This window comes from Pelmatolapia mariae, linkage group LG10_11, assembly GCF_036321145.2.
Source record: "Pelmatolapia mariae isolate MD_Pm_ZW linkage group LG10_11, Pm_UMD_F_2, whole genome shotgun sequence".
NCBI classification, from domain to species: Eukaryota; Metazoa; Chordata; class Actinopteri; order Cichliformes; family Cichlidae; genus Pelmatolapia; species Pelmatolapia mariae.
In genome coordinates this window covers 60,640,984-60,653,511 of record NC_086236.1, presented here as the reverse complement: position 1 = coordinate 60,653,511, position 12,528 = coordinate 60,640,984, and the positions used below count along the sequence as shown (strand labels likewise).

The 12,528-nt window shown below is 40.1% G+C and overlaps 2 protein-coding genes across 3 annotated transcripts; both read right to left on the bottom strand.

The window, feature by feature from the left end:
* Positions 1 to 341: 341 nt before the first annotated feature.
* LOC134636387 (uncharacterized) lies at positions 342 to 6,131 on the bottom strand. The gene is made up of 3 exons (XM_063486350.1): positions 4,915 to 6,131; positions 2,731 to 3,480; positions 342 to 1,895 (listed from the first exon to the last, which is right to left on the bottom strand). Exons 1-3 carry the CDS (start codon positions 5,227 to 5,229, stop codon positions 1,374 to 1,376), a joined length of 1,587 nt encoding a protein of 528 aa, XP_063342420.1. The 5' UTR covers positions 5,230 to 6,131; the 3' UTR covers positions 342 to 1,373.
* Positions 6,132 to 6,469: 338 nt separating this feature from the next.
* On the bottom strand, positions 6,470 to 11,979 carry ino80e (INO80 complex subunit E). Of its 2 annotated transcripts, XM_063488308.1 has the most exons (8): positions 11,748 to 11,979; positions 11,563 to 11,645; positions 11,394 to 11,464; positions 11,255 to 11,307; positions 11,074 to 11,155; positions 9,463 to 9,580; positions 9,057 to 9,155; positions 6,470 to 7,479 (listed from the first exon to the last, which is right to left on the bottom strand). In XM_063488308.1, exons 2-8 carry the CDS (start codon positions 11,641 to 11,643, stop codon positions 7,273 to 7,275), a joined length of 711 nt encoding a protein of 236 aa, XP_063344378.1. In that variant the 5' UTR covers positions 11,644 to 11,645; positions 11,748 to 11,979; the 3' UTR covers positions 6,470 to 7,272. The 2 variants fall into 2 exon arrangements, with proteins under 2 accessions (XP_063344378.1, XP_063344379.1); XM_063488309.1 differs by lacking the exon at positions 9,057 to 9,155.
* Positions 11,980 to 12,528: the final 549 nt, after the last annotated feature.

Here is a 12,528-nt window from a genome sequence, read left to right as displayed (position 1 = left end):
CCGCTTCCGGCACAAAACGGAAGTCATGTTATCGACAACAATTATTGACGAGAACAGGTCCGCAACAACTACCACTGAAGGTATTTTAATCAGCGATCGGTGATTAGATTAGATTACATTAGATTAGCAACGCCACTGTGTAAAGCTATTAAATTAAAAATTAAAGGACCTGCATTTAAAAAGTCTTATTAAAGCTGTTAAAACTGCTAATAAAAGCAATTTAAAAGCAGTTTAATAAAAAGTCAAAGTATGATGACGATGATAGTTATTATTATTTTTATTAGTAGTTGTAGTACATAACTATTACATCAAATCAGCTAATTGTAAGAAAATGATAATAAGCAAGTATTTATTAAAAAAATAAAAATTACAATCAGTTGACTGAATTTAATTACACACACACATATATTCAAATTTAAATACATTGACACACATAATGACTCTTAAACTCTCGGCCACTTTACCTTCCACCTTAAGCCCCTGGTACTCTATTGTTTCGCGCTCCTTCCTCCAGATGTTGTTATTTGGACTGTTATACTCAATCACTACAATGTCTGTTGATATATATATTACACCAAAACAATATATTTGCATGCAAATAGGCATAACAAATGTTTTATATCTCATGTGCCCTCGATAATAAAAATTTATCTGTGGTAGAGACTCATCTTGCAGGTTAGATGATATATTAGTTTTGCTTTCATCGTCATTTAGTATAAATAACGCAGTATAATAAATATAGTATAATAGTATAATAAAGCAGCAGTTTACTGAACTGGTAAAAACGTATTACCAACATCATCATGGTTTAATCTGTAAAATAATGTCATTTTTTCTGTCTAAAAATACAGTTTGCAGTAGAAGTATAATGTGACTGGGTAACTGGGTAAATATACATATATGTGTCAAATTGTACTACTGGAAGAAGGAAACAAGAATATTCAATTAAGGAAATTCAAGGAAATGGTGCATGTCATGTTGGTAACCCAGCATACTCTTTTATTCAGATTTACAGATGTGACAGTTATCACACAAGTTGTCTTGAGTAATTACATCCAATAGCAGAGTGTGCACAGTGTTATTCAAATCACAGTTGGTTAAGCTCTCAAGTACAGCAGACTATTTGGGCAGCCAGTTTTCCACAGTGAATTGTAAGACCTACAGTGTAAGAAATGCAGTGAAATTTACTCCATCACTATTTTACTTCAAAAATAAATCCAGCAAACCATCTGTAACAACTAAGGCATATCAAATTACATCATCTTTAATTAGTTTTTCACACGTTCATATCTGGAAGAAATTTACAAACCAAAACTGAAACTTCAGGGAAAAACGTTTATTAAAGGTGTCATCTTGAGTCTTATTTTTTTCTTTCATTCTTCATTCGACTCCTGCCCAAAGGCCTCTCTTACATCCCCAAAGACTACATCAACCATTCCAAATATAACCCCTCCACCCAGCCTGAACACATTGATCACTCCCTTCCCACTTCTCCATACCAGTCTTCCAAAACCTCCTCCTACAGCTTGTGTTTGACCTCCCATCTCTGACATCACTGTTCCCACATAACCCTCACTCTGCTCCCACAGCCGCCCTCCAAAGAACTTGGTCACCGACCAAGCATTATCCAAAGCATCACCAAATACCCCCACCGTGTCTCCAGCCAGGGTGCCCAGACCAGTGACCCCAATGTGGCAGCTGCTCAGCAGTTCCCCCATCATAGAGGAGGTGCAGTAATAAACACTACAGAAGCAGGTCTCCCCAATACCTAGCAGCATTTCTCCTGCTGTGCCCATCCAGGAGAGCAGGTCAGAGGTCAGTAGATGGAACAGGGTGAAGGTCTCTCCAGGCAGGGTAGAGAGAACTCCAAGGTCTTCCTGGAGAACATAGGTGACCTGAACACAGATAAGAATAGTGAGTCGATTTCACAGTGTGACTGCAGGAAGTATAAACAACAAAAAGACAGAAAGCCTTGAGGCAATGTACTACACCTAGAATGAACTCCACCTGTACACCACACCTCATTCCAGTCTACGGGCGGAGCAGACTGGAATGAGATGATTTATTATTTAACCCTGAACCTGAATATGTTAATACATAACAGGTTAATACATAACACAAACTCTTGAGACAGTTTTATTAACCCGAGGCTCAAATGTAGAAACAAAAATTGTATATTTCTAATGATTTGTAATGGTTTTATTTTCCTATTGAAAACATTAATCAGAACCATAGGTCATTATACTGTTTAATGAATATAAAGTCATAATATCTTTTAATTCTCAAGGATTGCTTGTAACTAGTGAAATTAGAGAGTCTCGGGGAGCATTAGTCAATCTGTGAAAACAATTGTCACACATGTGTTACACACGTGTCTGGAATGTGGCTCTGAGAGGTCTGACAAAATCATGAAGATGTTAACAATGATGTTTTTACAAACTAGGGTGTGGCGAGGTAATCCATGAAGTCTCAGTAATGCTTTATGGGAAAGTGGACCCAGTATTGCACCTTTCCCTTAATATAGACTTGACTCTATGGAAGTGTATGATATACTCCCAGAAAACATCTTTGAGTCTGAACCTCTTAATATCTGCACATCCTTTACAGAGAAAATAACTGTTAGTATGGTGAGAGGGGCAACTCAGTTTAAATTATGTTTATATTTAAATTTTGTGTAGTATATTTTTGGATGTTTACATATTAGAGCTATTAGAGAGCTATTAGAGCTACCTGTCCAGGTAGTTGTGTGATTGTAGAGAATACAGGACGCAGAGGAAATTTGAAGATGGAGAAGGTGGTGGAGAGGATGGAGACCAGAGTGCTGGTGGAGTTTGTGTTCGTCTCTTCAGCAGTTTCATGTTCAGCTGAGGAGTCGGAGTTGCTGCTCTCAGAAGTTGCTGCATCTGCTGAAGTTTCCTGCATGGCGTCAGCACCATCAGCTTTCCCTGACTGAGAATTAGCTGCCTGTTCTTTAGTTATTGACGCCTCTCGGCTTTCCAGAATGTCTGTCTGCACATCTGTATTTCCAGGAAGTCCCTCACTGTGGAGACCAACTCCGACTTCAACACTTTTCCCATCTCCTCCTCCGCAGCCTTCAGAGAACATTTCTGCCAATCCTAGCATGTCTTCCAGCTCCTTCACGCTCACTTGCCTCACCCCTTCCTCCGTCTCTCTGATTAACCCAACGCTGAAGCCACCCTTCCCCTGCGGGACAGCACAGCACGCCGCAGACCACAGCGGCTTCGTCTGACACTCCTCGTCTCCATCCTCAGCAGCCCCGAGTCCTCCCGCTCCAGTAAGGATGTAGAGATCACCCCCTACAGTGCTGCACTGGGGAGACACGCTTGACTGGACCAGTGTTGTGACTGTTGAATCCCAGTGGTGAAAAGGGGAGTCTGTGGGCGAGACAGAATGAGATGGATCCGCACCTCCTCTGAGAAGAGCTGGTGCTGCCACTTTAATGTCTTCTTCCTGCTCTGTCTGGCAGAAAAAGAACCAAAACCAGCAGTTTAAGAAAGAGTCCATCAAACTCTTCAATCTATGCACTCTGATTTTTAAATGTTCTCATATAAGGACACAACAATAGCAGAAACATCTCTAATTCCTGTTTCTGCGTGCCCAGCTGTTGAGTGTTTATAATTATGAGTGTGATAAAGATCCAATCCATCTTTTAAATTTATATTGTTTGCATTTTCTTTAAGCTCCATTTTCAAATGATTTTTAATGTGGAAAAAATAATCAGACTCCTTTCCTAATTAAAAAACTTTTTGTTTGGCCTGAGAGCTGAATGTTTGAAAAATAAAAGTTTCAAAGGTGTTTTATTTTATATTGAATACACTTGTATTATTCAAAGGCTCTGCATTAAAAATCTTTAGTTATCCCCAGACACCTGTAATTCTTATTCTTATACTACTACTTCTTATTTATTATTATCCCAGATTATTTCCATTGTCTGGGATAAAGTATTCCAAGTAGAGTGCTTAACAAAGTTATTAGATCACCAACCAATATAAGGTTTATGCCACAGCTGCCCTAAATTAACACTATTGTAATTACGAAAAAAAATTCTTATGTTTCCTAATGGTTAATCCAATGCTAAAATATCATTATTGTTGTTATTCATAAATTCTCTAATTTACTGTTTTGCAAAAAAGCAGAAAAACGATAGAACATGTTATTATTTTTGATGCCAAATTGCAGTTATTTACTTGCCTTCCTGAAGAGAAAAATGTATTTTAGTGGTCAAATGTTATGTTTGATTAATTCCAGTGTGTCAGCTCAAATATAGATATAAAAACATTCATTTAGTTTGATTATTAAATAACAATATGTAAGACATATGTAATATGTAAGAATGCATTCTGTACATAAATGTTCCTATGAATCATGTTTTCTATACCGATGATGATTTGACCTTTCTCTGTAGGAGTAGAGAAGTAACGTCCTGTTTTACAAATTTATTTATTTTTTGTGTGAAATATTAATTAACGGTACCTATTTCAGCACTGAGCTGGTATTCAGATGTAAACACCTGAAAGTTTTTTAGAGATGAAATTTGTCTAAACTTCAACTGCAAAGAGTTAATAGTCATTACAGGCCCCTCTTAAGGGGTGGCCATCAAATCCAGGTAATCCAGCCTTGCGTTTTCTTATGCTTATCCAATTCAGGGTCACGGTTGGGCTAGAGCGTATCCCAGCTGTCACAGGGCAGGTGGCAGGGCACACCTTGGGCACGCCACCAATCTTTTGCAGGGCTCCATTTTCTGCGTTTTTTACTTCATTTTCTTTATTAGAAAATTGAGTGGTTACCACTCACAATGTACTTAGTTACTTTCCACCACATTTCTTTACTTATAATTTCATCATTTAAAACTAAGCACTTCTACTTTAAGAAATGTGATAGATGTACTCTTACCACAGGTTCTCTCTCCTCCTCTCCCTCCCTCTCAGTCCATCCCTGGCGGAGATGGAAGGCAGAGTAGACAGCTGTGTCACAGGTCGGTCTGGACAGAGTGGCAAACGCCTGCCCTCCCGGCAGCCTGTGGCAGCGTGGGCGCAGCAGCGGCCCTGCAGAGGATCCCTGAGGAGGCGTCTGTCTGTAGAAGCAGTTGCTGCAGAGGGTGAAGTCTGCCTCCGAGTTGTCCTCAGCTGGGAGAGACAGGCCTAGGCCCAGCACTGCCAGCAGGCAGACAGCCGCAGCAGCTGCACTGACAGCAGCAGGACACAGCATGATGGTGGTGAGCTTAGCAGATCCCCCCCCCCTCCTCTCACACACACACACACACAAATTCACAGAGGGAGAGGCTTATAAATTACCCAGTGATTTCCGTATATAGATGAGAAAGATAATGTGGCTAAGGTTGGCTGCTGATGGCTTGTTGTTTTCCTCACTCGCTCCTTGTTTCCTCCTCCAGTTTCTCTGCAACCATGTCTGTCCGCTGTTAATGTTAGCTGCACTCTGTGAGAGTGAGTCTGTGTTTGCAGGCACAATCTTGCTTACTCCTTCATTTCCCTTTTCCTGACAGCCTCGCCCCCCTCTGTCAGTTCCACCCTCTATGACTCTCCCTCTGGCTGTACCTCCACTTCACCCCTCCCTCTCATACTCTCTATGGTTACACCTTTAACTCCCATTTCTGTTAAGTACACAAGGAAAGCCCACACCTATTCAGAGCTGTCAATTACTTGTATGTCTGCATGCCCAAACAATGGTCTCTGTGCAAGGTTATTTGATTGACAAGCTCTTGTTGTTAGGTAAAGCGCTTACCTTAAAGTGCTGACTCTCTATCAGATCAAATATTTGCTTTGCTTCCAAATCAAGAAGAATTTCACACCTAAAAGTCCAGATAAATGAGAGAAAGTGAACTCTAAATATAGCATGGTCTGTTCATGAACTCCTTATTAGAGCTAAATCCGGATAGCGACAGTTTCACGGGTCATTGTCTCTCCCAGAGTGCAGCGATTCTTGAAATCTGAACACACTCCCTTTCATGGCTTGCACATTTGCCCTCCTAAATATCAGAATCATGCCTGTTGAGGCATGACGCTGGCACTGAGTGCTTTTTGCAAAATCATTATGTTGCAAAACAAAAATTTGCATGTAATACCACAGCTTTAGAGTCAACGGAAAAAAATATCTTGCACTCTCTTTTAGTCATCAAGAGCTGGAGTCGCGCCACGCTCCCTTCACATTGCTTAAAAGTTATGGCCAACATGAGCCAAATGTACCCTTGGGCTTCAGTCAACAACGGTATCAGGATTCCTTTGCAGAGAGGTCAAGCAAGCAAAGACAGTCATACACAGTAAGTGACATGGACATGAAGTTTACGCAGTATTTTAGTGTTATAAATATTTTAAAAAGCAAAATGCAACACAGTACAAAGAGGACTGCGTACTTCAGTGTCTGTGTGTAGCTGTGGAATGAGAGTTTCAGGGTGTGAGTTCAGGGTGGGGCAATAAACCACAACATAAGAGCAATTTAACACTTTCACTTTAAAAAATATATTACAAATGCATTTTGGTAAACACATAAACACTTTCTGTTTAAGTAAAGCTGCCTCGGTGGAATCTGTGAATAACACACACACACACACACACACAAACACACACACACAAACAAACAAGTGAAGTTTAAATAAAAACTTTTAGTCTGCTGAAATTATTTTAATCTGACACACAGTTGGATGGGTACAAAAACTACACACCCATTCATGAGAAACACTTAAATTTTTGACCGATTTGATGAAATAAACTGTGAGTACAAATGAGAAATGTCAAAACTGTAACAAGTAAACAAAACTTAAAGCTGCACACATTTATGTCACAGTTGAACAGTTTTAAAAGGACTGCAGCACTTCTACAATACAAAGTCAGAGACAGCTGTTAAGCAATAAAAAAAACAAAGGACACACCTCGTTGTATTCAGTTTGTTTGGATGTTTAGACAAAAGTAATCAGCAGGTAGTTTGAAACCGCTGTACAAAGTAAAGTATTTGTCCAGCTCAGTGATTCTAGATCTTTCTTAATCCTTTGCAAACTGCACTTTTGTCACAGACCAATAACCCGACATAATTTTACACAAACGCAGTACTGATGATATTGTTTGGACAGCGCTGCTGCAGTTAAGCTTAAGTCCACAAGGGGGAGCTTGACCCTCCTTTCAAAAGTGTGGACTTGTTTGTTCAATGCAGAAATACATTCAACCCTGTTCTATTTTTCAACCTTACATCCACATACATTTCCCTTACTTATAAATAAATCTAATCGCACACTCAGGCTCACTCATTAGGGATGTCAATGACGAGTTCAGCCTCGTCTCCCTCTCCTCTGTCTTCGTCTCCTCTGTCACTGTCTCCGTCGCTCTCGCCCTCCTCCTCAGCTGCATCTCCGCTAAACATCTGTCTAGGAACCCAGCTGAAGTGGCCACTGGCTGTTGGAGGAGCTGCAGGGCCTGATGGGTAATTAGCTGCCATTGAAGTAACGACCTAAGAAGATCAGAAAGAAGAAGAAGTTGTTTGGAATGACAAAGCGAGGGATGGACGGAGTGTAAAAGAATGATGAGTGGGGATTGATGGTAATGTCACAGATGACCGGAGTAAATCAGGACAAAGCATGAACAGTCATGGTAAAAAGACAGTACACTCTACTTAAAATCTAAGCTTTTATGTATCCGGATAGAATAAAAAAAAAAAAAATTCACCTGGTCCTTAGTGGGTCTTAAAATTAGGTAAATACAACCGTAACAATTGCATATTACAGTGTGTCATTAGGAGTGTAGGTAGCAGCCAGATGCTGCTAATCAAATGCACTTGGTTAATTGATAATCAGCAAATGTGAGCACCTTTATGAAAGCAGACGATTTGGCAGTTTTCTGATCTGGAGCATTCAGATGTGTGTTAACACAAGCCATCAGCAATGATCAGCAATCTTAGAGAAGCAACTGTTGCTGCCCAAGGGCATTTCCAAACAATCTGCCCCATCATTCTCCAGTGAGAAGGATTATTCGCAAGTGTAAAACATTCAAGACAGCTGCCAATCCTCACAGGAGTGGGTCTGAACACACAATGCTCAGAGAAACTGCAAAAAATACAAAACAACCAAACACAGCCTGTCAGCACAAACACCTCATATCAAGTGTCAGGTGCAGTGGTGCAGGAATGATGACTTGGCTTGCTTTGCAGCCGCTGGATTCAGGCACCTTGCAGTCATAGAGTGGAGCATGAGCTCCTCTGTATACCAAAGCATTCTACAGTCAAATGTGACATCATCTGTTGGCTAACTCTGCAACAGGACAAAGATCCCAAGCAGAGCAGCAACTCTAAAACAGAATTACTGAAAAAGCAAAGAATCAAGGTGTGATGGCTCAAAGTCCAGACCTCAACCTGACTGAAATGCTGTGGTGGGACCTTAAGAGAGCTGTGCATAAATGAATGCCAACAAACGTCAATGAACTGAAGAAGACTGATAAAGTCACACAGAAAAAAATTACTTCCGATTATTGGCGCTAAAGGTGGGTCTACAAGCTACTGAGTCATTGGGTGCACTTTGTTTTTCCACAAACTGCTTCTGCATTTTATGTTTTTGGTGAATAATAAAGACACAGTGTATAACGCCATGTGTTGTTTATCTCAAGTTGTATTTAGCTCAATTTAAAACCTCCTAACACCAGATCATTTTTAAATATTATATCCTGATATGTAAAACCTTACAATTGACAGAGGGTGCACTTTCTTTTTATCACAACTGTACATGCACTCATATATTTTTTCAGGTATACTATCAAACTTGTAATGGATTTGGGGCTCAACAAAAGGGTCTTGAAATGCCATTGTTAGAGCAATAAAAATGAAAAACTGTACACTATGAAATAGATATATTTTAGATGCTTTTTACTTTGTTAGAAATATGCATCTAAACTGAAAATACTGGAAACAGCCTGCCGGGCCATCAAATATAAATAGCTGGTTTGTGTACAGTTTGTGAGAATAAAGTGTGAAGTGTATCTGTTTGATCATAATTATTTTTATCTCTGAACATCTTGTTTCCCCTCTTCCTCTCTCACCTTCCCCGTAGTCTCTTTCTTGTTTTTTGCCGTCTTTGTTTTTCTCTCTTTCTTCATTCGTTCAGCTGGGGGAGCCAAATACTCTGGTGGGAAGGGCATCTGCCCAACACACACGCAGGCCCCAAATCATTGTCAAATGACCACACAAACATGCATGCACACAGTCAAAGGGCAGTTTATAAGACAGACACACAGAAAAACAAACAAAACATACACAGAAGAATGAACAATAAAAAGACAGTGGAGCAATTATAAATCTAAAAACAAAAAGCAAGGAACAGACTTGTGAATAAAATAATGCAAAATTAAAAAAACAGATTATGCTCTTTGATGAGAAGATGAATATGACAGCAATGTTATTGTTGTTGGTTGCAATAAGATAAGAGGAGGGGAAAGAGAAACTCACAGTGTTGAGGTAGGCCCCAGAGCCGGATGACTGCAGGGAGTTCACACCAGGACGGGAAAGCAGGGAGAGATGAGGAGATGATGATGAAGGGAGGCACGCACCGGGACTACTTTTTCGCCTGAAAAGAAGGTCATGGATTAAATAAAAAAGAAATATGAATGTGTTTAGTTTAACAATTAGAAAGCACAAATGTTTCACTCAACTGTCCTAACAGGCTTACTTGGCTTGGACATGTAAAGTAAGTCCAAATAAAGCTAGCTTTAAAATGCCCCCTACCCCCCGCCTTCTGCCTTCATTGCATATCCATCCATCCATTTTCTGCTGATTATTCGGGGCCGGAACGTTGGGGCAGCAGAGAAGCCAAACCTCCTTCTCCCCAGCCACCTCCTCCAGCTCATTCGGTGGAACAGCGTGTCCTGGGATTACCCCGGGGCCTACTCCCAGTAGAACATGCATGGAACATTTTGCTGCTACTACTCCTAGTACGTCCCAAATGACTGAACTTCTCACCCTGTCACTAAGTGGGAGGGCAAGTCACCTTCTCCCTTAGAGACAGGGTGACAGAAAGATTATGCAGAATTTTTTTTTTCCATACAGAATTGTGAAAACACCGTCTTGTGCTAGCTAGTCACAGTTAAGAAAAGGGAGAAAAACAATATGTAGCCTCTGTAAAACAGTAAAAATACTCACTTTATGATTTATTAGTGTTGGCTAGAGACTCACACTAAACAAAGGGAAATCACTACTCTAACCTGTACCTTAACATCATTTAATGCCTGAATATAAACTGACTGGCCAAATCCAGTCACCACCTGGATTTAACACCTCGAATAGGAAAGAGCCTTCCACCAATAATTACTGTGGTAATTCACACGCTTCATATATGGAGCTACATTTCAAAAGGGACAAATTAATGGTCTGCATGCATTCTGGATGATCTCTGAAACTACAAAAATTGGGTTAAGAACTGTTCAATACATCATTAAACCTGGAAGTGGTGATGACTGAATGGCTGTAGATCAAATCATACAATATGGCTATGTTTAATACTGAAATATAGGGTATTTCCACACATAGCCTTAAGAAAACTACTTGGTGTTTAATTGGGGGAAAAGGCTTCAGTTTAGGGAGCATAAACATTAGAATCTTGGGCACTGGAAAAAGATCATGTGGTCATATAATCCCAGATTTATCCGATTTCAGATTGATGGGAACCTGCTGGTCAGTGTTATGATCTGTAGTGGCTTCAGATTGTCTAGGGTTGGTTTGTTAGTGTTATTTGTCCGAAAATGAGATCAGCTAACTACCGGAATATACTGAATGCCCAGGATTTTTCCATCACTGAATTTTTTCTTCCCTGAATACACTGGCTTATTCCAAGTTGATAACACCAGAATTCATTGGGCTCAAACTATAAAATGAGTGATTCATGGAGCATGCAACTACTATTTATAACACACAGTGTTGTGCAATGCAAAGTAAACAGGTAACTTCACATTGCACAAGACATCTGTGGAGGGTGGAAATAAAAGGTTAAATATGAACCGACTCAAAAGTGAATGATTCTGGTTGATCTACCTGGTAATTTATTTACTTAAATAGCCGACTTACTTCTTTGCTCCCTCTCGTTCCCTTTCCCTCTCTCTGGGTCCTTCCCCTTCACTGTTTTCCGAGGAAACAGTTGCTTCTGAATCTAATGATGAAAACAAAGACAAAATTGATCCACAGGACTTCAGAAGCAACAGCTTTTTTTTTTTTTTTTACTCATAAAGGTTTTATGTTCCTAGTCTACCTGATGAGTCTTCATCTACTCGCTCATACTGCAGCAATCTGTCCAGAAGAAAGCTGGAAAACATGTATAGAAAATTATTTTTTGCATTTCCATTAGGATGCACAAAGCATACCTATATGAAGACACACTTCTCACAAACCTCTTGTCCCTGGAAACTTTCAGAAGTTTCCTCTGTGCTCTCCTCAGCTCCTCCTGAAAACACTCCTGCTCCTGGAAAAGGAAACCAGCGAAACGAAATAAGCGCAAAGACAGACACGCAACTATAGCACGGCAGAGGAAACGGGACGGTTTAAAATGAAAACACTCACATAAACAAGAAACTTTAATTTCCGTTTGAGATTTTTGTATTTCCGCTTGTAGTCGACTTCGACGTCCGCTTGGCCGTTCATGTCTAAAATGCAAATAATTAAACCATGAAATCTGCAGTTTGTTAGCAGCAGTGGATACTAACTATAATCGTTTTATAGCAGGTAGTGTCTGTAAAAGCACATACTTTGTTTCGAGCGTAACTAGCCTCCGTACCGTCAGCTAGCTCCGATATCTAGCCTGCTACCTATAGCTAGAGCGCCACGAACAGTTCAAATGTTTACGAAGGCTTATTACAAAATATGCTAGCACGACTCAGGTGAATTTAAAGCTAATTTATCTCATGACACCTCTCTCTTGAGTCTGCCGTGGGACGTGCTATTGTTTACTTATCTGACGTCGTATTCGTGCGTCCTTCTTCTTCTGCTGTTACAGTTGTTTGACAGTCACAATTTCGGTGCTTTCCCGCCACCTCCTGGGCTGGAGTGGAAGTACCAACTTTAAAAATCCCAAAAATGTTTTATATTTAAATCCCCTTCTTCTTTTTCATCGTCATCCAGCTGTTCTCTTTATGGGTCACTACTTCGGATCACTTGTCTCCATCTGACCCTGTTCCCTGCGTCTTCTGTCACACCAGCCCTCTGCATGTCCTCCTTTACTACACACATGCATCTTCTCTAAAGTCTTCCTTTTACCTTGTTTTAGCTCATTTTCAGTCCAGTCCTTGTAGCTGACTATTCTCAAAGGAATGTGTTTTTGTTTGTTAAAATGGACTGGTACATAAATGGTGCTTCTCTATGAATTTGAGCACTCAAAGCATTTTTTTTTTAGCATAATCCTCATCTGGACCTTCAGCTGATCCATTCACTATTCCTTGAAGCCTTATCAGTGGAAGGGCAGCTGTCAAGAAGACATTTTTAATGAAGGTAAACAGGGCAACAGGTCTTATAGAGTGATGAATTCAAACT